We start from the raw sequence: 26,207 nt of genomic DNA, 5'->3' as shown, positions 1-26,207 counted from the left end.
CGTCCTCACACCTTATCACTATGGGGAGCAGAGCTTTCAGTCGCTCTGCTCCCCGGCTCTGGAACTCTCTTCCTCCTGCACTAAGAAATATTGACACCCTTTCCATATTTAAGACACAGCTCAAAACACACCTGTTTAGACTGGCTTATTCGCTTTAATGCTGATTTTTATCTGTTGTCACGCTCTGTTTTGTAATTTTAACTTATTTTATGACTATTGTTCCTTTTATTAATTGTGTTTTTTTGTAAGGTGACCTTGGGTTTCTGAAAGGCGCCCTCAAATAAAATGTATTATTATTATTATTATTATTATTATTATTTTTGATTGTTTTTTTTATAATAGGTCCACGGTAATTAAAAAAAAAAAGAAAGAACATTCTGTAAATAAACTAAAAACTCTGTTTTTTAATCACAAGACAATCTGGGCAAAGAGCTGGAATGTTAAAATCAATTCTTTTTCTAATACTTATCCCAGCGATCAAGTGTGTAGGTAAACCTGTTTACACTGATAGAAGAGAGAGGAGAGTTTCACTGGTTTATGTCGCCCACAGTGTAAAATGAGTTTGACATCCCTTCAGTAGAGCATCGCAATCTGCAAGTTTCTCATTAGGGACCCAGTGAGGGATAAATACGAGCCAGGAAATGTGTTAAAGTGCAAATTTTCTTTTTTATTCTGATATCATTTTACAGCAGAAATTATGTAAAGCATTCAGAAGACATTTTCCACATATAAGGGCAATATTCAAAACACTTTGCATGGCCTCAGCAACAAAATATTCTTTTTAAAACATCAACAATTTAGTGATGCTTGTGCATGCATGTTCGTAAAACAAAAGAAGTTCAAAACTAGGCTACAAAATAAAAAGGAATGAGAGACTGAGATAGGCATGGAGAACACAACAGCAGGCAAGGTGGGAATACAGCAGGAGATGAGAGCGGGAGAAGAGCGGGGAGGGCCAGGGGGGAGTGAAAGAAGAGGAAGGCAAGGAGAGGTCTAGCCATAGATTATCTATGAGGGACTACCATTCTAGCATGCAATGTGGTGTTTGGCCACGCCCTCTCAAAACAAGGCCTGAAAGGTTATATACCATTCATTTCTAGGCGGACTTAAGAGAACAGAGGCCATCTCTGCACATGTTAACCAGCTGTTTACTATGGCAACATTTCTTATTTTTATTTATGTATTTATTTCTTTATTTTATTTTTTTAACTTCTTCTACTCTACATAATCTTTTTACAGTCACCATCCTCTCCAAAAACGTGAGCATATTGATGGATTTTCTGCAATCTGTGTGTTCAGTTTCGCGTGTGCGTGTGGTCTGTAAGCTTGAGCATTTAGAAGTTGTTGTGTATGTGCGTATGTTCATGTGTGTCTGTTATATAAAAGCAGTGTCCTTTAGTTGTGCTGATGTGAGAGGAAGGGCAGTTTAAGAAGTTATTCATGTGATACCGTATGAACGTTCCTAACAGCACTGTCCAAACCATGGCTGTCTCTCAGTATGATGAAACCTCAGAAAACATATGGAACACAATCGATATCTTCCAGCTGTTAATCTCACAATCTGCTATCTCTTTTCACTTTGTTTTATTTTTCAGGTGTTCAGGGGCCATTACCTATTTTTTGTATCACTTATGAATTTCTTATATTAAGAATCTTGTGCGTTTAAGACTACAGCAAATGCATAAGTATTTTTTTCCTACCCTATTACTTGCTTTGAATGGAATTCATATTTAAGCGTGTTTTTCACTCTCTTCTCAGATAAGGCAAACAGATCACATTTGCTGCTTCTAGACTATTATAAAGAGTGTGGATACAAGTGGACGACGTATCCCCGACACATTCAAATATGTACACATACACACCCAAATGTACACAACCTGTCACCTGCAGTGTTACAACTCTGTGCCAGTAGTCATTGCACTCCACATACCATCTCCCTGTTCTTCAACCCTGAGTAAAATCTAAGGGAGAGATTTCATTGTTCCCGAAGACATAAGCACAGAGAGAAAGCGTGTGGCCGTTTTATTTTTGCACCTGTGTGTACATTTGCGTTTATGTGTCTATGCACATCCTTGTGAGACAGGGAGAAAGACAAAGAAAGGAAGTGTGTATGAAAGATATTTTTGTCCTCTATGAGGAAAAAAAAAGCCCAGTTATGATTTTGTTTAAATGTTGTAAAATATTTTTTTGTAGGGGAAAAGCAGACAAAGTGAAAGAAAACACAGCTTCCTCTTGGAGGGCGAACAGACTCGTGACTGTGCCTTTTATACTTTAGTACACGGAGGCTGAATTCAGCGGTTTTCTCCCTTCTAATTACTGAAAAACGCACACAAAAAGTAGGACTTAACGGCAATAGTGTAATTAATCGCCCGAGCAAGCGACACACAGCGTCAATCAGGCCATGAGCATTCATTCACACCACATTCCCAATTACAGCTTCCAGCTTAGACTAAGGTCAAGTTTAACACTGTCAGATTCATTTGAAAACACACAATTTAGGAAAAAACAAACAGATTAACTGGAAACCTTTCAGAGGACACACAATAAGATACTTCCTGATATTATTTTGCACTTTTCTGTTATTGAGCAGGCACTTTCTAAACAGAGCTTTCCATAAGTCTAAAGTACATGTAGTATAATTATGGCAGTGACAATGAGGAGAAAATGATATGTCAAAACCAAAACGGGGAAGGACATTCTGTTTGAGGATGGAAAGCTTAGACTGGAGGCCAGGTTGGATCCGCTGTAGGTGTGATAAATGATCTTAATAAAAGCTAGTATGCTGCTGAAGCACAACCACATTGTGAAGAATGTAGCGCCCTCTTCCCTTTTTTTTTTTTTTTCTTTTCTTTTGCATCGTCAGTCGTTGCACTCACATTAAAACGATCATCATCGCCATTGGCATCATTTCCCCACGTGCACCGTCACCTATACATAAGCCTGCCTTGGGCAAACTTCAGAACTTGTAGGAGGTCTACGGGTGCGCTGGCACTACATCTCTTCTGCGGTTTATTGTCTGCGTGTTGCCTCGGTAGATCTTACCGATATCTTTTGGGCGTTGGTTTTGCCAACGTAACATACTGTTAGGCAAAATAGCATTCATAATAATTGGCACTACTGGCAAAAGGAGTTTAATTTTTGCTAGCCAAGAAACGAAAAGCACAAAGTGTAAATGTTTTGTCTGAAAGATCGTTGTTTCAGCTAACTTTGTTTTTCCCACTTATAATTCTAACATTAGAGTTTTCAAGTTGCATGCTTTTTAACAAAATGTTCTTTTCAGTAACACTTATAACTGGATACTCTTAAAGTGAAGCAGTTAAAATCCTCTGACAGTCCATAGCCACTAACATGTTCTTTTTGCTGTTTCTTTGTCTTAAATCTCATGCACGTTAATCCGTTTGTATTATCTACATTATTTACAAGCAATACAGCCATCCTGTGTACCCAGGTCTCTGTCTTAAGTTCTCATTATGGGAGTAAAATAATTTATAATCTTAAATACAGTCCTCTTATGAAAAAGTTTCAGGGTCCTCATATCCCCTTACCTCGTCAGTTTATATACAGGAATATGCAATAGTCCAAAATATGGATTTGATTGCCCGTATGGGCTAATATGGGGACCAGTGCCCTGTATAGGGGCAGGTATAGGACCCATGTCCTGTACAGAGCAAGCATAGAGACCTCTCAGACTCAAGAAGAAGTCAAGGCAATGGTATGTGACTCTCTCCTCAAAACCACAGGTAGGATTTAGAGGTTCACGCAAAGAACAAACTAACAGAGACATTTAACCATTGGAACATGTCGCATTTCATCACATGGGGGGAAAAAAACCAGCCTCGAGCTACAACCACTCTTGAGCCAATTAAATAAATAATCAGACCCTTAAATAAATAAAGTTTTTTTTTCCCTTTAAAAAAACAAACAAAACAAAAGCACCCAAAATAAGTAAGTTGTCCTTACACAGTTCACATTACACAGGGCAAGGATAAGTTGATGAGGACGTAAGTGAGACACAATTACACAGAAATACAAAAGAAACAACACTAAAGCAGTTTTGGCAAGCATGCAGGAGCTCGTAGCTCAAACACATGCATTGAATTGAACAAACACGGACACACCACATCGGGCGGGCAAAATGCCGCCTCTGAGAACGACTCCATACAAAGTCCATGTAACAAATTAAGACATCGTTATTCAGACCCCATCCCTTTATCTAACAATGCCCCTCTTACATTCAAGTGCAGTTCCTCCCCTTTTTGATTGGGTGACTAAGTAATAGGTTTGCACGCCTGCGAGTCAGAGTGGTTGGTGATACTGTGGTATACTAAATCGGCAGAATGATTTGCGACTGTAGCTCTTCGGGATTGATGGAGAGGAGGAATAAGCGAAAAACTTGCATGCAAATGCAACACAGAAGTGAGTTTTTTGGTTTATGTTTTTCTTATTCTTTCATGGATTTTTGTTCGGACACAAAACGCAGCAAGCTTTGTGTGTTTTCTGCATGTCAAAGTAGCCTTTCTCTCGAGCGAGCTGTTCATTACGGGAGCCTTTCGGTGCATCCGGCCGCCGCCGTGAACAGCGGTATTCCGTTGTTGGGCGCTTCCTCGTTTTCTCTGGTTTGACTTGTCGACTTGCTCTTGCAAAGAAACATACCCATGAAGAGTGCAAAGAATGCCATGAGGTTAATGTGATGGCCTCCCAGTGAAACTGGGGAGGAGGATCAGTGCTGTGGGCAGAGCCAGGTCCCTGGGCTCTGCCCAGCAGTCTGTCTGTCTGAGCTGCCATGATGGACACCTATCCTGTCCTCAGTCTGTCTGGGAAAGTTTTTTTTTTCATCTTGAGAGAAGAGGGGAGAGGGGGTGAGAGAAAAGAGGGGAGACGAGGAAAGAAGAAAGCAAGGGAAAGGGGTTAGGAAAGGGAAGGGAGTTTAGAGAGGGCAGAAGAGAAGAGACAGAAAAAGGAGAAGATGGAGGGGGACATAGATTGCTCACAGGCTGAGGGGGCTCTGTGCGGGGCCTGGTGGTGGGCTCTCAGGACCCCTGGCCTTTCTCTGCTCTCTGGCCCTGAAGAAGAGCAAACACATATTAGTCTCAGAGTCAGAGATTTGTGTAAGTGTGCGTGCAACTGCATGTCTTGTTTTTTCATTTTCAGATCCAAAGGCCGCACGTAATTCAGCAAATTCCCAGCAACTCCTTCCAACAGACGCACACATTTTCCCTTCTGCTACTCTCCCCACCCATCAAGGCACAAAAAATAAGACTTGCAGGCCAAGCAATACACTTAAAGTCCCCTTGCAATTACAGTCAGAACATGCCCCTAGGAAAACCATACGCAGGGATCGCTCCTCTAACTATGTCAGTCATGCACAAGTCCTGACATCATTTGGCAGAGAGAGAGAGAGAGAGACACAGAGAGAGAGAGAGAGACAAGGTGATAGGGAGGGAAGAAGAGAGAGAGAGAGCGAGATGGAAGGATGATAATCCAGGATCTCCTCTCCCCCTCCCTCTGCTGACATGCAAACAGGCATCAGCCACCAGGAGAGAGGGAGTGAGAGAAGAGAGCAAGAGAAGACTCACCCGCTTCAGAGGCCTATGGTCCATCAAGGGGCTTCACGTGAACAGTAAAACAACACCAACTATTAGCAATAGTGTAGTGTGCGTATGTGTGGCAGTGGGTTTGTTAAGCGTCAAGCATGTGTCTCTGGATGCGCTTGTGTTTGAATCAGCATTAAGAGTTTTAGGTCTTACCTGTGGCGGCATCGGAGCAGGAACCTCAGGATCTTGCGAGCAGCCTGGTTCTGTTTTTTAGTTAGGAGGCTGCTGCAGGCAAAGATGAGGGGTAAGAGATTATACATAAGATAATTATTCCCTTTGTGTGTGTGCATGTGTGAGACGTGCCTGAGAGAGTGTCTGTAGGAGCGGTAGTATTGCTGGATGAGGACCGCTGCTCTACGACTCTGCTGGAATTTCCTCTGTTCATGGAAACTCCGGAAACGACTCTGGATCAAGATGGCTGCCAGGGTCATCCTCTTATAAAGTGCATACTGGGAGAGAGGACAACAGTGCTGTAAAACTCACTGGGATCAGAAAAGACATACTTTTGCAATACGCAACATGTCTGCACATGATAAGACTCACAGATGCACTACAGACCTGTGAGCTTACTTTGTGCTATATTACATAATGATCAGGAAGCAAAATAATAGTGAATAAAAATCTCAAGAATACACAAAATCCATCATGTGAACGTCTTTTCTTTCAGTTTATGACAGCATTAAGTTATATTTATTCCTCTCAGATTGCTATATTAGAACAAGGTAAAAAAAACACAAGAAGTGCATACGTGTACATGCAAGATTTGCTTTTTCAAGTGGACTGAAATCTGTTGTTCTTTTACTACAGATTTAACCACGTATGAGAGAGAATTAAAGTGAAAATTCACCTGATAATTTAGCTTACATCTATGAAAAGAACACAACTACAACTGCTGTGTCACTACTTCACTATTGAACTGCAGAGCGACATGTTAGAGGCTAATCTTGACTACATGTTAACTCTTACCTGCTTGTATCTCTTATAGCAGCGCTGAATCACTGCTGCAATCTCTTTGTGTTGTTCCTGAATGGGACCCTGTGGTAGTGACAAGAGTTTGTCTAAATTTTGTATATGTAAAATGGTTTGCAATCATATTGAGCTTGTTTTTTGTTTTTTTCAAATGTGGATTATGCAACTGAGGATGATACATTGAGTCACTGTAGGCTGAGCATAAAGACAAATTCAGTTTTTTTTTTCTAAAATAGTTTAGATTACACTCGCCTTGTGTTTTCTGAGGGAGTGCAGAGCATGCCTGATGGTCTCATACAGCTCTCCCTGCTCTGCCTCAGTCATGGCTAGACAGGAGGAATCTGTTTTCAACCTCTCCTCCTTCATAGCTGCACAAAGAAAGGAGGTCCACTCAGACGGGGAGGATGGGGCTTGCTTAGCCTGAGGACTTTGCTGATCCTCTGGCCCTGAGAGAGAATTTGGCTTGGGGCTGGGAGTCTGAGGTTTGGAGTTTAGAAACCTGAGGAAAAGTAAAAAAGGAAGTAAAGTAAAAGTATAGTAAGTAAAAGTATAATAAGATTGAGAATGGTTGTTTGTTAAAAAAACAAAAAAACAAAAAAGCAATGCAATAACTTATGCAAATATGTGAACCTCACCTTTCCACCTCACCAAGGTAACCAGACAGTAATCTGACATCACTGCTGATCCCAACCTTCCTGGATTCAATTTCTGCTTCAATAACCTCCTGCTTGAGTCTGCCAGTTGAAGCCTCCACAATGTGATCAGCTAGCATTGTGATGTCCATCTGCAAATCATGAAAAGGAAAGGTTACCTAAATATTTACAAAACCTACTTCCTCTTAGTTTTTTGGGTAATTTTTGAATAGTCTCACATAACACTCTATACTTAAATGACTCATCTCAAAGACTCTTATACTTACAGCTTCCTCCTGCACAGTAATACATGATTTACCACTTCCATTCTGAGTACTTTTTGAGTTTGCATCAGCTACTCAGTTCATGCATGAACGCTTGGTTAGAGATCAAATTCAACACTGCACATAAAAATCTGTACCTGCAAGTCATCTGCGTTATCCTGATAGGTCAACAGCTCTGTTTCCTCTCCCCTGTCAGACAGCACTCTTTGACGCAGGTGAACGGCCAATCGCTCCTTTCCTAGAATCTTCCTGGCGAGGCTACGCTGCCCCAGAGTCTGTCTCAGACTCCACCTGCTGCCCCCTCCAGCTCCCCCTATCCTGGCCTGCAGGTGGGAGAATGGGGCACTAGGAAGCTGAGGCTGGCTGGGGCTGGACCTGGTAAGTGGTGCCTTCTGACAGCTGAGGTTCGTGGGTTGAGTCTGTAGCGGCTTAGAGAGAGGAGACCGTTGAGGATTAGGACCTGGAGAGGAGTTGAGGGGGGTGGTACCAGAGATCGAGCTAGCTAGCTGTTGCTGTGAATCTGGGTTGGGTTTGAGCCTCTTGGCTGGGGGTGGACCTCCCTGTTCTCCCTGGGTTCCCTTGTGGGGTCTGTGTTCTGTTTGGCTCCAGCCCTGGCTCTGGTTGTCTGGCTTGCTTCCTGCCCTGGTTCTCCTCAGCTCTGGGGAAACAAAGATGGTGGAAAAACAGCGACAATAACACTTACACTTACAGCTAAAATCATAAATAGTGGTGATCATTTACAGTTTTCTGTGTAATGATTTACTGTTGGATTGTCAAACAAAATTTTCAGAATCATTTTGTATATAAATAAAGTCAGCAGTAGGATAGCTTAGCTCAGGAAAAGAAAGTCTGACTGCCTACCAACACCTTTAAAGCTCCCTCTATACAAACGGTACAAAAACCTAACGTGTAAATACAATGCCTTATGACAGGGGTGTCAAACTCAAATACACAGTGGGCCAAAATTCAAAACTGGAACAAGGTCGTGGGCTAACATTAATATTTATTGAAATATATTTATTCCTCCAGATATAAGAATGAATCTCTTCTTATGGACTCAAACAAGTTTGAAAAACTGAATATGGAACAAGCAAAGCTTAATACTAAACAATATATATATTAGCTGTATAATACCAGTAGGCCAGCTCTAATAATAATTTGGTATGGCTTCGCGGGCCAAATGTAATTAGGCTGTGGGCCAAATTTGGCCCGCGGGCCAGAGTTTGACACCTATGCCTTATGAAGTCATATTTTTTGGGTTATGTTTAAATGATTCCTGGTGCAATTTCTACAAAACCAGTAAAGAGGAAGTTACTACCATCCAAAAAACACCTCACTACATTTTTAAACACTAATGCTAATGAGGAGGGCTTAAGTCATGCTGGGAGGTGGCTCATGTTATCTAGGTACATTTTCTATTCTCTCTATATTAAGTTAAACTAACCAACTATATATCAGTGAAAATCCATACACTTTTATAATTAAAGGCTGGTGGCTGAAGTTAGTAAATAGAATCTCCACAATAAAAGTCCAAGGATAAATAGAACTTTGTTATTTATGAGGGTGAAACAAAGCTTTTCCTGTTGTTGAGAAACCACAAACCTGAGTTTGGGTTAGGGCTGGGGCTGTTGTTCATCCCACCCGTCTGTGACTCTCCTCTCCATCTATCCATCCAAGTGTCCACAGGCTGGCCCTGAGTTTGAGGACTATGTTGCAGTTGCTCTAGGAGCTCAGCCAATCGAGTGTGGCCCCGGGATCGGGCAATGTTTAGCGGCAAGCGTCCCAGTGAATCAGGAATAGCTAGAGCTCTTGGATCCCACTGGTAAAGCACCAATGCCGCCTCAGTATGGCCCAGAGCACAAGCCCACATCTATGGAAGTCCAAGGAAAACAACTGTCACACACACAGAGGAATGGAAAGAAAGCAATATGCACAAAAAAAACACTGATTGCTCACCAATGGAGTGCAAGAGAAGTGGTCTACGTTCAGAGGATCTACTTCCAGCTCGAGGTCAATACTGTCAGCATGCTTTGTGCTGCGAAGAAACACAAATAGCATTAAAATTACTGGCATTCCAGTTTGTGCCGTCAAGATGGCATGTTGTAATTGTGTGTTCCTCACCGCCAGCGAATGAGTGTCTGAATGAGTCCCGCATAACCCTGAGCTGCAGCCAGATGCAGTAAAGTCATTCCTCTGGAGTTCTTACTGTGGACGAGCTGATTAGAAGAAGCCCAGCACGGCTGAGACATCATCTTCTCACACACCACCACCACACGACCTTCGAATGACCCCTGATCAGGAGAGATCTAGAAGATTGTAAAATAAAACAATAGACTCGGTCAACCTCTTTTCCAAATGCTAAAAATATATTTCAAGGTGTCACTAACTTTTCTGCCATACTGCAACACCTTTGCAATATAAGGAAAACCAGTAAAAACTAATGCTGCTTTTGAGCACTTCACTAAAGAATGATCAGCACTAGTTTTGTATGTGGACAGGGCCAGATTCTTGTATTTGTGCTGTTAAGTAGGCTTTGTAAGGTTGTCTTGTAAATTCAGCTCATTATCAGTCAAGGAAAAACAACTTGTTTTTGTTCCTTTAATTGGCTGACACTTGCAAACAGAAGGATTGAAGAGCACTCCGAATTGTCACAGCTGCCCCAAGATGACCACATATTAGGGATATCCCCTCTCTTTGACATCATCTAGAGCTCAAAGTAGAAAAATATATGTGAAACATTGTGTTAGAGGAGTCTGAGCTTTTGGCTTACATGTATTGCTTGTGCATACGATGACTTCACATGGTGCCGCTTTTAAATAAACAGTTGAATTTGGTTTCACATGGTTTTTAGCACTTCTCTTATGGTGCGCCTTCACATTTTAAAGGTCTAAAGGGAACTTTCATCGTAAGAGGCACAACAGCCTTACTTGAGACTGCTGATCAGTAGCTCCTCCTCCCTCCACTCCTCCTCCCTTTGTTGCCATGGCTTCTGAGCTGGGATTTTGATTGGTTATCTCAGCCATCCTCTGTTCCATCTGCTCCAAACGCTCCAAGATAGACATCCTGAACTGGGTATCTACAGGAATGAAGGTGGGACATTTAAAGCTGTAAGCACCACCAAACTGTGGCATTAGGGAAATCCATGTGAGAGTTCAATAAATGCTATAGAGAAGCTTAAAAGCAGAAGGGATTCAATACTGGCTGAAATCTAATGACTCCCATTATTATCAACAAGAGTGTAAGAGTGTAAATAAGCATGTATGCAATGCAGATTTATGTCTGTAGCAGGGTTGCATGTGACCCTTTGTTTCAGGGCTGCTGCGGTTTTTGCTGCAGTGCACATTATGTCATTCCACCTGCTGCTCTCTCACAGAGTCTCTATTTCTGCTCTGCTCTCATTTCACTCCTATTTTTCTTTCTGCTGCCTGAAGCACAAAGACTGAACCAGAGGTGGGTGGGGCCATGACAGTGACAGAAGGGCTCAGGCTCCTCCCACTCCACTCTGCCAATCCCAGAGCAAAACAGCTCAGCTGACTACAAGGCAAAAACACTCCAATAGTTTTAGCAGCCAAACACATCAGAAACACCTGTCCTCACCTATTATCACCAACGCATCAGCATGTAAACACTCTCACACACACACAGAGAAAAAGAATAGACCCTGATATCGGCTACAGTATTAATTTCTGGTTAATAGAAAAAGCTAATACAATAAAATCCCATAATGAAGTTGAAGATATTAACTGAAAATAGGCAGTTAAATGGGTCATTTTATTCCCCTTTTTAACTGTTCAATAAAATCTTGAATTTATTATTTTGTAATTAATTTTCTACCTGCCTTATAATTACTGCTGCTAATATTAGTCTTATTTCGCACAGTTATTACCTTATCTTATAAACTGTTTATTTTGTGTGCAATTTTTTCTGACTGACCAGCAAGAAACCGCATTTTCATTATATCGACACATTTTCACCTGTTGAACTCTTTTCTTCTCTGGTTTTTAAGAGTTTGCTTGACAATAATTATCCCTGGTACCTGTGAATTTACTGTGCTGTTCAGACTTCCTGATTTCCTTTGAGATTTGGCCAAAGTGACAAACAAAAACACCAAATTTGAAAGTCTCCAGTGTTATAGCACATCGCTAAATATGCTTTTGATGATCAAACTTGTGCCAAAACTACCAAAAAGTAAAATGCTTTCGGGTTTTTTTATTGTTACACACAGGTCACTGAGAATTCTTGTCATCAATTAAACACACCATTTTTGGGGAAATTATGAAAACAGAGGAACTTTCAAAAATGAACGTGAACATCCAAACATGCCAAAATGTTCCACAAACAACACATCTGCACGTCAGCATCCCCACACTCTTCTATATGCTTGTTTTGATCAGGGCCTCTCTACATGAGCTTCTTAGTGTTCAGAGGCTCTGTCCACTCCTGGTGGTGCTGAAACCGAACAGGTCCACCAGACAAGCTTCATCCACAATTCTACAACTCAACTTAAAAAGGCTGGGAGCCAGCGTGACGGCATCGTGTGGCAGCTTCACCTGCATTTGTTTAAAATCGACTGGCAGGGCAACCACATGGAAACTACTGAAATTAAAAAAAGAAACTGACAGAAAACGTGGGATGAAAACCTAGCAAAGGCTTCACAGCTCTGAATTAAAGTGAAAAATTGGGACGTTTATGTCCATCTACAACACAAGAAAAAAAAAAACTCAGCTGAGCTACAAAGACCAGTTAAAAAACATCAACAAATCAAATAAGCTACGAACCCAAACAGCGAGTCTCTCTCTATCTGCTTCTCTCTTTGTTCTTGTTCCCGCTTCAACCCCGTTAGTTTGAAGTGTGCGACTCACACGTTGCTACTCCAGCCGTGCAAAAAAACACAGCTAAGTGCAGGGAGAGAGCAAGAGAGCGAGCGAGCGAGAGAGCAAGAGAGAAGGAGAGAGGGAGCGAGCAGTCTCCACTTTATGTCTGGCAAAACAGCGCGCTTCAAATCCGCCCGCCAGACTCGGAGCTACAGGAGGCTCGGTCGTCAGCATGTCTGCACACACTGGAGCAACGGCGTGTGACAAAGCCGGGTGCTACGGGTGTTTGATTGTAGCTATTTATCTGTATGCTTCACATACTTTGAGCCTCTGCCAAACAAAGGACAAGAGAGGGGGAAACGCGCCAAGCCCGCTATCTGCACTCACAGTCAGTCACAGAGTCTAAATATAGCACGAGCTGCACAGCGCCACCGCCAGCGGTGCCCAGCATTTCGACTGTCAAATGGTCCGCGATTGTGCCTTTATGTCCTTGCCCTTCATTCTAGCAAAGCAAAAAAAAAAAAAAAAAAAAAAAAAAAAATCAGCCAGCCTGCTGCGGGGAGCCGCATTGCCGCATTGCGCAAGGCAGAGACGGGGGCGAACGCAGACCCAGGACATGCCTTTACCGAGGAGACCCGTGCGTTTCCGAACTGCATTTGTATCAAGAGATATATTTTACACACAAAAGCGCCCCCCCTTTCTCCAGATCACTCAAAGAAAGTTTAATTTTCCTCTATCACCTTTAAAGTACGTTTTTCTTAACTCACACAGAACATCTACAGCTCAAACAAAACAATCCTTTATGCAAACAAGACTCAGTAATAAGCGACTCGGCCCAAAACAAAGCCAACCAGGCAAAGCCGAACATCTCTATGAATGCTGTCAGTGAAGATGAAAGAGCCTGGTACATGCCTGCGCTATTGAAACAACAGGCATCAAAACAGTTTACTGCTAGATACAATTTGCATGCAGGCAGAGGGTTACGGAAAAAACAGCTGCTTGCTAGAAGAGAAGAACGCACTAAAGCGGGAAAAACTGGTCAGGATTACACTGAGTACAGAAAAACAAACAAAAAGCATCTCACACCAGGATGTGAGAATCAGGGAATAGAACAGAGTAGCAAAGTGGCAGCATCATACACACACACACACACACACACACACACACACACACACACACACACACACAGAATTGTGTGTGTGTGTTTTTACAAAACTCAGGTTTATATTGGCACTCTGTGTACACAATAAGACAGTTACATGCTAAAGTCATTGAAACAAGTGCAGCCATCAGTACACAGAAAATTGTGGTCCTCACCATCCAGGGACAGCCAGTCATGCTGAGATGATGGGAGGGCTGGAAGGTCGCGTGCCTTGTACTCAAACACCACAGAGGAAGAGATGACCTCACCGCCCATAGCTACCTGCAGCATCACTAGTCCTGTGTCATGGGCTGGAAATGGATATCAAAAAGGTGTTGGAGCGTGTCTGCACTGGATGAACTGCAGTGGTAAATGTCAAAGGCTAACTTAAGGAAAGTTTGTTAGTCAATCACAGATTATATATTGTGAATGTTATGCTTATGCAAGTCAGTATTTCCTTGAACTTTACCCCAATCACACTGATCAAACAGCCAGATAGTCAAGTATCATTTACTTAATCCTAAAAAAATAGACAAATAAAAAAAACCCCGATGTGTTCATTTGTATCATCTTGTAATATTAAAATGATTGCATCTCCTGAAAAGCAACCCTGTCAGGGTCTTCCTTTCTTCAAAAGTTGCTTATTATCAAGGTCAGACCAAGGTTTAAATTTATAAATAAAGGAAAGTGTGAGTTGTGAGAGAGTAAAGTAAGTAAAGCTTACTTTACTCACAAAGTGCTTCGCAAAGAAATACCAAGGCATACAAAACAGAGTCTTCACAAGCACAAGCGTGTTACCTGGACAATAGCAGCGCAGCACCCCGGGCTGAATGAGGGCAGCGGGGACGCTGATATGGTCGAAAAGACAGCTGTACTCACTGCTTGACTCCAACCATGGACCTGTTATGAGCACCTTCACTCCACCCTGCAGCAGACAGGTAAATGTCTCAGAGTAATATCACACAGTGTAGCTTTGTGTGTGTGTGTGTTTACAGTACACTGCTACAGAGTATAAGTTTAAACAACAGTCTTAGAGAAATGAGACACGTCACTTGATGTGTGTATGTGTGTTAGTATGCAGAATGCCTTATTTCTATCAAAAACCCCATCTGTGACTAAGACAAATGTCCGGGACCCAGGCGCCTAAATATTTGCTTTGGTCTTCATTCTTCTTCATTTACAAAGTAGGCTACCTGCTACTTTGGCAATGACAGATCCATGACTGCTAGCAGCCCCTAGAGGCTGTGCTACGCCTTACATCAAAGCAAAGCAAATTAGCTTGAACTGCCTGAATGAAGCTGTTCTGTGTTCCTGCCAGTGTAGCTAAAATAATGCAATACACAAAGATCATCATTGCCGGCAAATTAAGGAGGCATTTAGTGCAAAAATGGATCACTGGCCTTTGGAGAAAACTGTTGATGTTTTTTTAGGAAACCTAAACCTGAAAAGGATGTATTGGTGATGATTCAAATGAAAGCTGTAAAAACACAGTAGCAGACTTTTATGGATGATTAAAACGGCCAAAATAATAAATAGTTAAATAAAGGAGTTATTAAATAAATACAAATATGCTTTTAAATGTATGAAAAGTAATATTAAAAGTGCACACAATAAGTCACTAATAAAATGTAAACTGAATTGATTTGCTTTGCCTTTTGTATTTATTTACCTTTGTACAATATTCCTAATTTTAAAATGTACATAAATAAACTGTGATGTCTGTAGTAGATGAGAAAAATACAAATATAGAGAGATGAAAATAAAGGTAAAACTAAAATATCAATTTATGTTACAAAGTCGTTTATGTGGTATTTAACTCAGTTTCTTTATTTCTGATATTTCTTTAATTTAAATTTTGGCAGTTTTAATCCGCCATAAAATTCAGTATGCCATAGCTTTTGGAAATTATGGCGGCAAGATGCAGTCTTATCTTAAGTATTTGTGGTAATTATATCACAGACTGGTGTCTGGAATATTAGAAATGGTACATGGGTAAATTAATGAGGCTATACTGAAGAATCAGTTAAATATTGAAATTTCATCAAAATCCAGTCAGCTGAGTCTGAAATATTCGGTCTCCTTAATGACCACACAAGCAAGCTGGTGGTACAAATTGTGCTCAGCATGATTTCAGTGCTTAACGTTCATATGAGCCACCTTCAGTCATGTGCTGCAAAGACTAATTTCACTGTAGGGAATAATTATGAATAAATAATGACAATCAAGTTGGGTTTACTAACCTCTGGATAAGACCACTCTGGGGAGTAGTCTGTCACGCCAAACAGCCTCCCAGTCTCCTGGAGCAAACCCAAAGCTCCCTGCTCCACCTCAGAGCCTTGCAAGTGGCCTGCTGCTGTGCCCTGCTCCTCTCCTGCTGCCCCCTCCTGGGGCATCAGAACCCCATTGACAGCTGCCCCGACCCCATTCCCAGACCCTTCAACTGAGATAAAATCATTGATGAGATCAGAAAACTGGCTTCCAAAAGAAGCCTCAAAGCCTTCCAGACTGATGGCTGTTCCTGCTCCAGCTGTTGCAGCTGACACCCCCCCACCTTGCTGAGGAAGTGGAGAGCTGTAGAGCGCCCCCTCAATGGTTGCGCCTGTAGCCATTGACTGAGGACTGGCCACCACTGAGCTGCTTGCCCCTGACAAGCTCACACCATTACAAAGGATCTCATTTTCCCCTCCTCCTCCTCCACCACCTCCTCCGCCTTCCTCTCCTCTGTTGTCATCTGTGGGTTGGAGGTAGTGCTCTGTGTCAACACTGGCATATGCTTCACGAGGATCTCCGGTCTTGAGGAGTAACTCTCCCCCATTTTCAGCAGGCTTGTCTAGGCCTCCGACCTCCTGGTGTCCTCTGCTGCCTGACTGGTCGACAGTGGTATCCTGCGGTGTCAGGGGAAAGGAACCCACTGCTGATCCTTTCCCATTCCTTGCACACAGGGCCTGCTGGTCTGTCCTGGATTGATGGAGGTGTGTATGTGAGTCTCCATTGGCAACTGAAGAGTCTGTTGGCACCGTGGGCAGGCCTATGTAAGCCTGGGCCTCGCCAGATTCCTGGGTTGCCTCAGTACCGTTGGTCTGCAGCTGGGAGGGCTGGCTTGTTTGAGGGGAGGCCTGGAGGAAGAGGCTTGGGGAAGGGTGGTGTGAAGGCTGGGTCAGAGTTGGGACACAGGCTGATGACATGACGGCACTGAAATCCATTTGCTCCAGCGTGGTGCTGGGGCTGAGGCCAGCTCCTTCTCCTACGTAGCTACTCTGAGTGGACAGGGGTTGTTCTAGGGGTGTAGCTTCCGTCTTGATGTTGTTGACGAGGGTTGGGCTGTAGACAAAGCCATTAGAGGAACAGTGGAGGCCTCCATCATCACCGTTACAGCCCTCAGTCTTCCCTCCACCTCCTCCGTATGTCTGGCCCTGCTTGGGATTGTTGAGGAAGCAATCGGGGTCAAAGGTCATGGTGGTTTCAGGAAGGCTGACTGCTCCACCAGAGTCTAAAGAGCTGGACAGAACCAACTCTCCTCCCTCGCCCAATCCTACTCCACCAGGAAACGATGCAAATCTCTGGTTTTCAGGGGCAACAGCTAACAGAATCCCAGCGGTGGCACTGTCGTGGGTAGCTGCCAGCAGGTGGGTGTGGCCGGCGGAATAAACCGAATCCCCAGTGAGCGTGGTGACCTCAGACATGAACACAGCTGTGCTCTGTGATAAGCCCGCTCCAATTGCAAGAGCAGGACTGTCAGCCATGTCACTGGTGATTGACAGCGGGGAGCTCTGTGTGGTGTCAGGGACCTCTACCTGGTTGGTGGAAGTAGAAGAAGACACCTCCATGCTGCTCTGTGGGAGTAAGGAGGGTTTGGTTATCCTGCCATTCCTCCTCTCTCCTCCACCTGCTCTGCTCCTCCCCCCTCCAGGATTGGGCTCTGTCTGGCCCTCTGACACGTCGCTGTTCTGGACCTCTGTGCCATCTGCTTCCTCAGCTCTCTGGCCTGCTGCTACATTGGTACTGACTGCAGTTCCCCCTCCTGCTGCTGCTCCTGACTCCTGCTTGGAGGAGATGATGCGCTGCTTGACACTGGAACATTTCTGATGCAGGCTGCTTCCAGCACCTGGCAGAAAACAAAACAAAACATCAACAAAGAACCAAACATCTGTCATCATTTTCTGTCCTTTCATACTTTCAGGTCAAATTTTCCAGTAACATATTGTAGTATTAACTCATATACATCTAAGAGTGTGTAATGGCACCCTCTAGTGTTCAGAATCTACACTGAAAACTGACTTCATGGAGACTCTGATACAACTGCTGCAAAAACTTTAAGTAAATACCCTTTGAATGTACAATTTGCTTACTTTGCAAGATATTTACTACCCAAAGATATTTCCAAACTTTAAACTAGCTGTATTCATTTACAGGTTCAGTATGTAGCCGGTTCATTTTTTCAAAGAGGATAAAAAACACCAAACACCAGTCTAAGTGTCAGAGGTCTAATGCCAATAAAAACCCCTTTGACCATTGAGGGATCAAGTCAGTGATCAAACCAGAAGTGCTGGGATGGGGGGAAATGCAGAGAGCTGTGTGAACAAATTAGGACATGTGGAGAAGCGAGAAGAAGAAATGAAGCAGTACTTAAGTCAACAAGCCACTTAGTTTTGGGCAGCTGTCCTTATTTGCCCCTCCAATGCAGATCAAAAGATGGGTGCGATTAGATCTCTCTGTGTGTGTATATGTGCGCTAGTGTGTGTACTGGAGTTATCTACTCCCTGATGCTCATTTATGAATAATACATGATGGATATTTCAGGCATCCCTGTCTTCTTTCCCTCAATCCCTCAATTTAGTGGTTGCAATTTGTATCTGCCTCTAGGTGGCAGCATGGCGTTGACTGTTGGAGCCATCAAAAACTATATATGTATATAAATAACTGCATAAAGCCTGAAAATATGTAGCAGATATCTCTTACTACAATGGATTTTTAAAGAACAAGATTCTTTATAATGACAGTACATATCATTTATTCACATGTTAATCAACATAAGGTAATTATGTTTTGGCACATCCACTCTTCTTTTTCGGATCGCTGATTTACAACGAGGAACTAAACGGTGAGCTGCTGCAGTTACATCACATATTTCTTTTCAGTGCAACAGCGAACCCCTCATAGGATCAACAATGAACCAGTGCAACACCTGTTGTCTCTTTTGATAAATGATGGCACAGCTCCAGACAGGGCTCCATTCTGCTGCCAAAGATAAAAACAAGCCAGTGAACCAAACGATCTTTGCTTTAGATGTTCCACACTAACTGTCTACTGATTCATTTTCATGCTTGTCTGGGTTCTTCAGCATCTTTGCCGGTGTTACTTGAACACGACAAGTGGAATGATACTGACCCGGGGTTAGCCGCACTCCCGAATTTAGTAAAAGCGCGAGGGCTAAAAACCTGAGTGCTTGAGAGTAGGAGGAAGGTCGTGTAAGTGCTGATGCACAGAGAACTCACACATGGGCTTGAGTTGTCCAATGAGCTCCTCCTTGCTCCACTTTGCCCACTCTTTCCTGTCGGTGTTGATGGAGCAGAGGACAGGGCCGCATGGCTTCCCGCTGTCGTCCACCGCCGGTACATTCAGGTAGTGCACCAGCACAATGTCTGGGTTCTAGCAAACAGTAAGGACACACAAACAAAGGAATGCACACATGTGGCATAAGCTCATCATTTCAGCGATTTCACTGTTTTCCCACCAATGGGAGAGAAAAAGAAAAAAATCTTTAAAAAAAATATCAACATCAGGACTGATGGAAGGAGAAGTGCATAAGGAAAGTGAAAGAGAAAGCGGAGGATACAGAGGAGGTCGAACATTGCGTGTCAGATAAGATTCTCTCACCTGCCCATAAAAGATTTATCAGCCTGAGCCCACTCATCACTCTCTCTAACCCTGCAGTGCCTACATGTGTGTTTGTGCATGTATGTGTGTGTTACGTTTATATATATAGAGAGAGAAACAAAGGAAGAGAACAATTCTCACTATACTGCAGGTCACCAGCAGACCTATGGAATTTCTACCCCATGAATGATTCAACAAGTGCATTCACTTGCATGTGTGTATGTGTGTGTTGGAGAGAGAGTGAGAGAGAGAGAGAGAAGCTCCTCTTGATGAAAGATTCAGTAGACAGACTCAGGTGAGGGGAGGACCTGCTGAGGTGGAACACTTTTCTCTCCGAAAGAGGATAGCACAGTAGGCTGCTGCAGCACCTCACTGTGCAATGCAACAGCATTCGTAGACTGATTTATGACCATTTCCACTGATGTGTTTTGATATATGTGCAAAGAGCAGAAAATGGCACATTAAAGATAAAAAAAGTCAAATTTCCCTTCAAAGCCGGAGACCATGAGAGTCTAACTAGTGGGGCGTGTTGCAAAAAAATGTATTGGGTAAGGGCATGTTCAATTTATGCTGATGGCTGAAATTTTCTTGTAAATTTAATGTGACAAATTATGCAGGAAATTCTGGAATTGAATGAATAAATAAGTATACATTTCCATATTTTACATTTCCATAGCCTGATATTCAATCATTATTTTCTTTCAAATGGACAGAGAGACAGAGGATGCGTATATAAATGTATGCAGGCATGTTATGATGAATCATGTAGCCTGCCATCTGAAGATGATGAGGTCCTGGTGACTATATGGCCCAAAAGAGAGAGTGAGACCTGTATGGGTGTGCGTGGGGAGCGTGCACACAAATGCTGCTCTGTGCTGTCTCTCACAAGAGCAGCAGAGTGAGTCCAACGTCTCTGTTGAAAAGCAACACGCTTTCATACACAGTAGACATCTGTACGTGAGTCTGTTTGTGCGCGCGAGTTCGTGAGAGCAGGTTGTGTGTGTGTTGTTTGTAGCTTCGGGGTGTTTTCTTGGAGAGGACCACATGGAGACTAGTGGCTGAGTCCTTCATGCTCGCCATGAGCATCGAGTCTCAGTGTTAGGCATCACACTGTGCTCGAGGAAGTTACAGTCAACTTCTGGAGAAGAAATGTTTTTGCCGCTCTGCAAGGCATGGCATTGTATATATCACCCGCTATAGATGCCGAGCCTATTCTAGGTGTAGTCCAGCGGTCTAATTGTGTGTGTAGGAAACTCCTTTTGGCCAAACAACATTAAGTTTTATTGGGAGCCCAGTTTTGTGACAGTATTTCCAGCAGTCCGAGTCTGCCTCATTAATTCAGAAGAGGAGGACTTTTATTGCTGCTTTATGGTTTAGCTTAGTGTTTTGTTTTGAAAATTTAACAGGTGAAGCTCTGTGTAAAACTAATGATATACTAGATAATTTCTAGCAGTCCTTTTTAGGTAGAATGTTAAATAAAAACTAACACAGCTGAAATAAATGCCATGGAGTGGCCATAACGGGAGGGGGAATAGCCCCAAAATGACAAATCTATGGTGCTTTAAATGACAAGTAATAACAAGTCACCATTTTTTTTAAATGTTTATAAATGCTGTGCGATAAGGAAAGGTTGGAAAGGGCAGTGGGCTTACCTGCAGCAGCCAATAGCATCTACGATGGAAGGTGGGGATGATGGAGGAGTGGACGTAGCAGCCATACAGACACTAGAGAGAGGAGAGGAGAGGCGAGGAGAGGAGAGGAAAAGAGATTACATTGGTTAACGAGAGAAGAAGGGGGATGGCGAAAGCGAGACAAAAACAAAAAAGGAGAAGAGAGGGGGAGAAGACACTGAAGGACAGAACAGGAGAGGAGAACTTAGGTTATACCCACTTAGGTTGTATTGATTGCGGTGCTAAAACTAAATTGCAAACATGCTGTATGCGTTTTTTCCTAATGTCTTTTCTAAAATACCATAAATCTGATGCTGACAATTATAGCACAAGAGATTGTGAAATTTACTGCCTCTGCAAGACTAGGCATAACCCACTTGGAATTCACAAAAAGTTACAATGTTGTCGGCTTACAGACGTTGCAAGACAGATCAGCAACAGTAAAGGGGACAAAGAAGACGAGGAGGAGGAGGAGGAGAGCAAAGCATAAAGTGTGAGTGGAGCCTCAGCGTGGAAAGTATGACGAAAAGTGGGGTTTGGTATGGACTTCATCCAGGGCGGGATGCTGACATAGTGCATGTACAAAATAGTGCAAACTGGTGCCAGTAAAACAGTTGAGATTTCTCAAACCCCCCGAAACAAACTGCAATATGATTTTGTAATACCTGAAGTTAAAGAATATGAAATTGTTTTGCAACAGAGCAGTCACAAAAATATGACTTGCACCAGTAAACATCTTATCTTAGAGAATACGTGAACAAGATATAGAGTCTGACCGTGGATTAAGTCAGACTCCAGTTTGGAGCTTTTGACAGTTTTTGATCATCTGCACAGTGGAAACTTTTTAGTCAATACTCAAAATGTATCGAGGAATCAATACCCGGCCTTAATGAAGTGAGCTTTTCTTTTTGACAGAAGAAGGATGAAATGATGGCAGAAAAGCCTTCTATCAAGGTCAACGCACACAGTACAATCAAGAATCACACACCCACACGATCACACCCACATGCAGCACATAAAGTGGTTGTTTTTGCAGACAATATTGCACACAAACGCAAATACTCAGCAATCAGGCAGTATATAATCCACAGTTAAAACTTGCCCTGTTTTCTTTCTCTTACACACACACTTGTATTTTCTCGCCATTTTGCCTCTTCTCAGAAGTAGCCAGCCCTCTATCTAAAGTGTGTTTTGCCAAAGGCAGAGTGCATTTCCATATATTTCCATTCGATATGAGGAGGCTCTCCATCCAGGGTTATGTTTTTCCTCTCATGCTTCCTGCCGCTCCCCATCCTCCTGCTCCTCTCCCTCTGCTCATCTCGCTGCTTTCCTTGTTCCCTCATTCCCGTGCTCAACACATTGCTTACTTACTTACTTGCTTGAGGGGTCACGGGAAACAGTGACATAAACAATTACTGACCAAGTACCAGAGAGAGCGGCTGCCTTGTGTATGTGTTTGAGCATGTGCATCCATGAACATTTGCAGGGAAATGCATGTGAAATGGGACGTGAGCGTGGAGCTGTGAGTTGCAAAAGGGAATACTTGATCTCAATTATTCCTTTTACGTCTGTGTCTCCAGCTCTCCTTTAATGCAAAACTACTGAGCCCTCCACAAGGATCCATGTGCCTTCTCCTTCGCTCCCCATTCCAAATCATTCTTTCTGTTTCTGACACATGCATGCTCACTCCTCTCACCTCTTGGTATATTCCTGCTGAATAATCAATTTTTGAGCTAGCTGATGTGACTCAAACACACACACTCACTCGCACACACACAGACGCTGCCTTGAGACTGGATCGATACCCCTCTCTGTTCTGCTGAAGGAGGCATTGACATCATTCCTGGCCTCAGGCCAAACACACTCTTATCCTTCACAGAGAGAGAGAGAGGGAGAGAGAGGGGAGACAGAGGGAGGGATTGAGACAGGGACAGGAGGAGGAAGGGAGAGAAAGAAAGATTGGCACCACTTGCTCCCAGGTCACAAAGTGGCCTGTAGCTTCGGCTGTGTGTTCGTTTGTGCTACACGTATGCGGCCCCTCCAAGTGAAGGAGAGTGAGTTAGAGACAAGATTGGCAGTGAAACCACACTCAGCGGCAAACAAGATCATCGACTTGTTTTTCCACTGCAGCCTCTCACCTCTACTCCCTGGACTTTCAGCTTCATGTGATCCTCTCGGGTGGTCTTGCCATCTTTCCTTTTCTTCCAGCAGTACCCATCCTTCCTGTACTTCACCTTTTTACGGTTGTAGAGGATCATAGAGCCATTCTGAGGTCTGACGGGATACAGGATAAAGACGTAGTCAGGTATTAGGTTGGTCATTCAGAATAAATGTCTTTGAAGCTAGCAGCAATGCAGCTCTCTGGGATACTGAACAGAACATGAGTTTTGTGCTGCATTCCTAAAACTTCCCGTAGTACCCAAAAACTTCTGGATTGCTCAACTCAAACAAGAAAAAAACAAGAATAAAAAAAAAACATGTTCTTGGTGTACACAGTGACATCAGCGTTACTCTCCCACAGTCAAGTGAGCTGGTCTCATGTGCTCCCTCCCCACTCATACATAGACTCCGGCTCCTACATGTTAATATTTTAGTAGGGTGATTTATTGGCACGGCAGGAACATTGGCCTCTAAGCTCCCATTCCATATACACCTATCAGGATGCTCACACACAAACACACAGGCGCACACCAGGAGCCATGCATGTACACGTACACGTGAGACACCGAGGCTATAGCGATATCAAAGGTGGCAGGACCCACCGCCGTGCGTTCTTTGGGCTCAATGTCAAACCTGCTACCCAGCAATCAATCATTATACTTTCAAACATTAAGGACAGGTGTGTGTGTGTGTGTGTGTGTGTGTGTGTGTGTGTAGGACGCTGAAAAATGCTTTCTCTGCCTTATCTCACCGCAACAGAGAGAGAACAGACGCGTTAACAATCAATAAACTAACATATACTCACGAATGCTCTCTTGCTCTTTCTCTGGCAGTCACATGCACACAAACACACGTTCATACACCTCCTCTTACTGTCCTCGTCTTCATCAACCTCTAGTCTTTATCCCTGTTATCACACTATCTCTTCATTTTCTCTTTTAAGGCTTGTTTGGTTCCCCCATTCTCCCCTCCACTTTTTCTGATCTGCTCATCTCATCTGTTCCCTCTGCTGCTATCTTAACCTGTGCTTCTCCTTTCATCTAATCTCTTTTCCTTTCCTTTCCTTTCCTTTCCTTTCCTTTCCTTTCCTTTCCTTTCCTTCCCTTCTCATATATGTATATGGATTTAGATGATTATAATTTACTCAGAACACTGTGAGCAGTGAAATTGAATTTACTTTGAGCTGATTTTCTTTGACACCTTAAATCTGTTCTGTTTTGGGGGGTGAGCCTGCCAGTTTCTTAGTGGAGTGGAGACCCCCACCCTCCCATCAAAGCCGAGTTTAGTCTCTGTCTCGAGCAGCGTGAGTCATCTTAGAGCTGCTGATTCTAATTATGTTATGGAGAAGATGGATGATTTCAGATGTGTGTGTGCATGTGTGTGTGTGTGTGTGTGTGTGGGCAGCACATGCACACGGGTTCATACGTATGTGTGCATGTGTGTGTGTGGCGACAGGGGCGCGTGGATGGTGCCCGTACTGCTCACAAACCCTCTGATTCAAGCAGACATAAATGCTATTGATTGTAACTAGGCTGTGATGTGTGGGATATAAAAAGCTTTTCCACTGTTCCACAAGGTAGCAGAGCAAAAACAGCGATTTGGAGGAAAGTGGGAAAAAAAGAAACAAAACAAAAACGCCACAATAAAGAGACAGAGTGGGTAAATCCGGTAAGGGAGGAGAGAAGGAGGAGTTCATTACACTGAACAAATGAGGTATTTCAGTCAAGGGGAAGAGATGAAGGTCATTGATTGTTATCTTAATATCGACCCCCCACAAGTGTGCAAACACATGCACACTTATGAATGCAAACGCACGAGCGTGCACGTGCACGCATGCACAAAAACGTATGCGCTGCACGTAAATGTCACGGGCCCCGTTAGCTGATCTTTCCATCTGATGGGATTAGGTGTAATCTGTTCTAATCGTGCCTCATGTCATGTGTAAATGGGATTATATCTAACTGCTGCTCAATAACACCAATATGACTGCTGCTGCTGCTGCTGCTGGGAGACTGAGGCTATACGGCAGCACAACCAATCAATGAGAAATCCATCCACAACATAAACTGTGCTGCTGGCCTCCGGCTGCTCCCGAGAAGAGTCCTTTAGCTGGCACAATAGGAGCGCAGAGGCATATCCTGGGGCTTTCAGCGGTGTCAGTAATCAGAAATGGGGCCACGGGGGTGACCATTTCACTTCCTTAACTTTACTTTCTTCTTTCCTTTCTTGTTTCCCCATCTCTGTCATTTTTCATTCTCTTTCAGTCCTCTACTTACATCTGTATTAACTAGAGTAAATGTCAATAAGGCGATTTATCAATAATTCACACTGCCCTTTCCTTCAGTCTTTTATTTTCTCTTCCTCTTTTTCCTACCCACTTTCCTAGCTATAACCTCTCTCCATTCTAGGAAAAGAGCTGCTTATGGTTCATTCGGATCGATGAATATTCAATTCTGGCATGTGAATCCCCGTTCACACCCCATCTTATATACACAAACCCCCCTCACCCTCACTCATCTGAATTATACATCACTTATCCTAATACATTTACATTCATTAATACTCCGTTTCCAGCTGACTAGGTGCTTTACAGTCCAAGCATGTTCTGGAGCATTCTCTACATGTAGAGCAGGTCGGCTAGAAGGACCCTTTGGAGACAGTCGACGTACATCACTAATGTTTTAATCAAACAGAGGCGCTCAGTCATTGAGATTAAACCAACGTGAGCCACTGACTGATTGAGCGATACTGTGTTTTTGTACGTGTGTGGAAATCATTGTCTGCTCTCTCTCCCCTCACCTGGTTTTCGGCGACGTCGTCAGCCACTCATCGTGTTTCTCAAAAGTGATGAGATATGCAGCAATTTCCTAGAGAGACAGAGACAAGGCAGAAAGGTTATATTGGTATGTGTGCGTATGTGTATCAGTGTGTGTGTGTGTGTGTGTGTGTCACAGAGAGATAAAACATAACAGGTATTTCCAGATGACCTGCTGATGCCCACAGAGAGCGTGTCACTATCTTGATTGCCACGGTGAGGTCTGGGCGTCTGATTGGTCACAGTGCAGC

At 43.2% G+C, this 26,207-nt stretch overlaps 1 protein-coding gene across 6 annotated transcripts in view; it reads right to left on the bottom strand.

Annotated features, from left to right (window-relative positions):
- Nucleotides 1–646: 646 nt before the first annotated feature.
- The window catches only part of LOC102785360 (calmodulin-binding transcription activator 1-like), a 55,850-nt gene continuing 30,289 nt past the window's right edge, over nt 647–26,207 (bottom strand). Inside the window, exons 4-22 of one of the 6 annotated variants that reach the window (XM_006784469.3) lie at nt 25,941–26,008; nt 23,120–23,255; nt 20,964–21,035; nt 18,930–19,083; nt 15,675–17,539; nt 14,233–14,359; nt 13,611–13,745; nt 10,407–10,555; nt 9,601–9,785; nt 9,436–9,514; nt 9,082–9,349; nt 7,617–8,137; nt 7,199–7,347; nt 6,816–7,062; nt 6,561–6,629; nt 5,898–6,043; nt 5,748–5,819; nt 5,577–5,607; nt 647–5,063 (exon numbers count right to left, since the gene is read on the bottom strand). In XM_006784469.3, the coding sequence (XP_006784532.1) occupies nt 5,031–5,063; nt 5,577–5,607; nt 5,748–5,819; nt 5,898–6,043; nt 6,561–6,629; nt 6,816–7,062; nt 7,199–7,347; nt 7,617–8,137; nt 9,082–9,349; nt 9,436–9,514; nt 9,601–9,785; nt 10,407–10,555; nt 13,611–13,745; nt 14,233–14,359; nt 15,675–17,539; nt 18,930–19,083; nt 20,964–21,035; nt 23,120–23,255; nt 25,941–26,008 (4,506 nt within the window). In that variant the 3' untranslated portion in view covers nt 647–5,030. The other 5 variants (XM_006784470.3, XM_035905114.2, XM_035905115.2 and 2 more) reach the window with 5 other exon arrangements.

Source organism: Neolamprologus brichardi, chromosome 5 (genome assembly GCF_056152115.1).
Source record: "Neolamprologus brichardi isolate AB-2024 chromosome 5, ASM5615211v1, whole genome shotgun sequence".
Taxonomy (NCBI): Eukaryota; Metazoa; Chordata; class Actinopteri; order Cichliformes; family Cichlidae; genus Neolamprologus; species Neolamprologus brichardi.
This window is presented reverse-complemented; position numbering and strand designations above follow the sequence as displayed.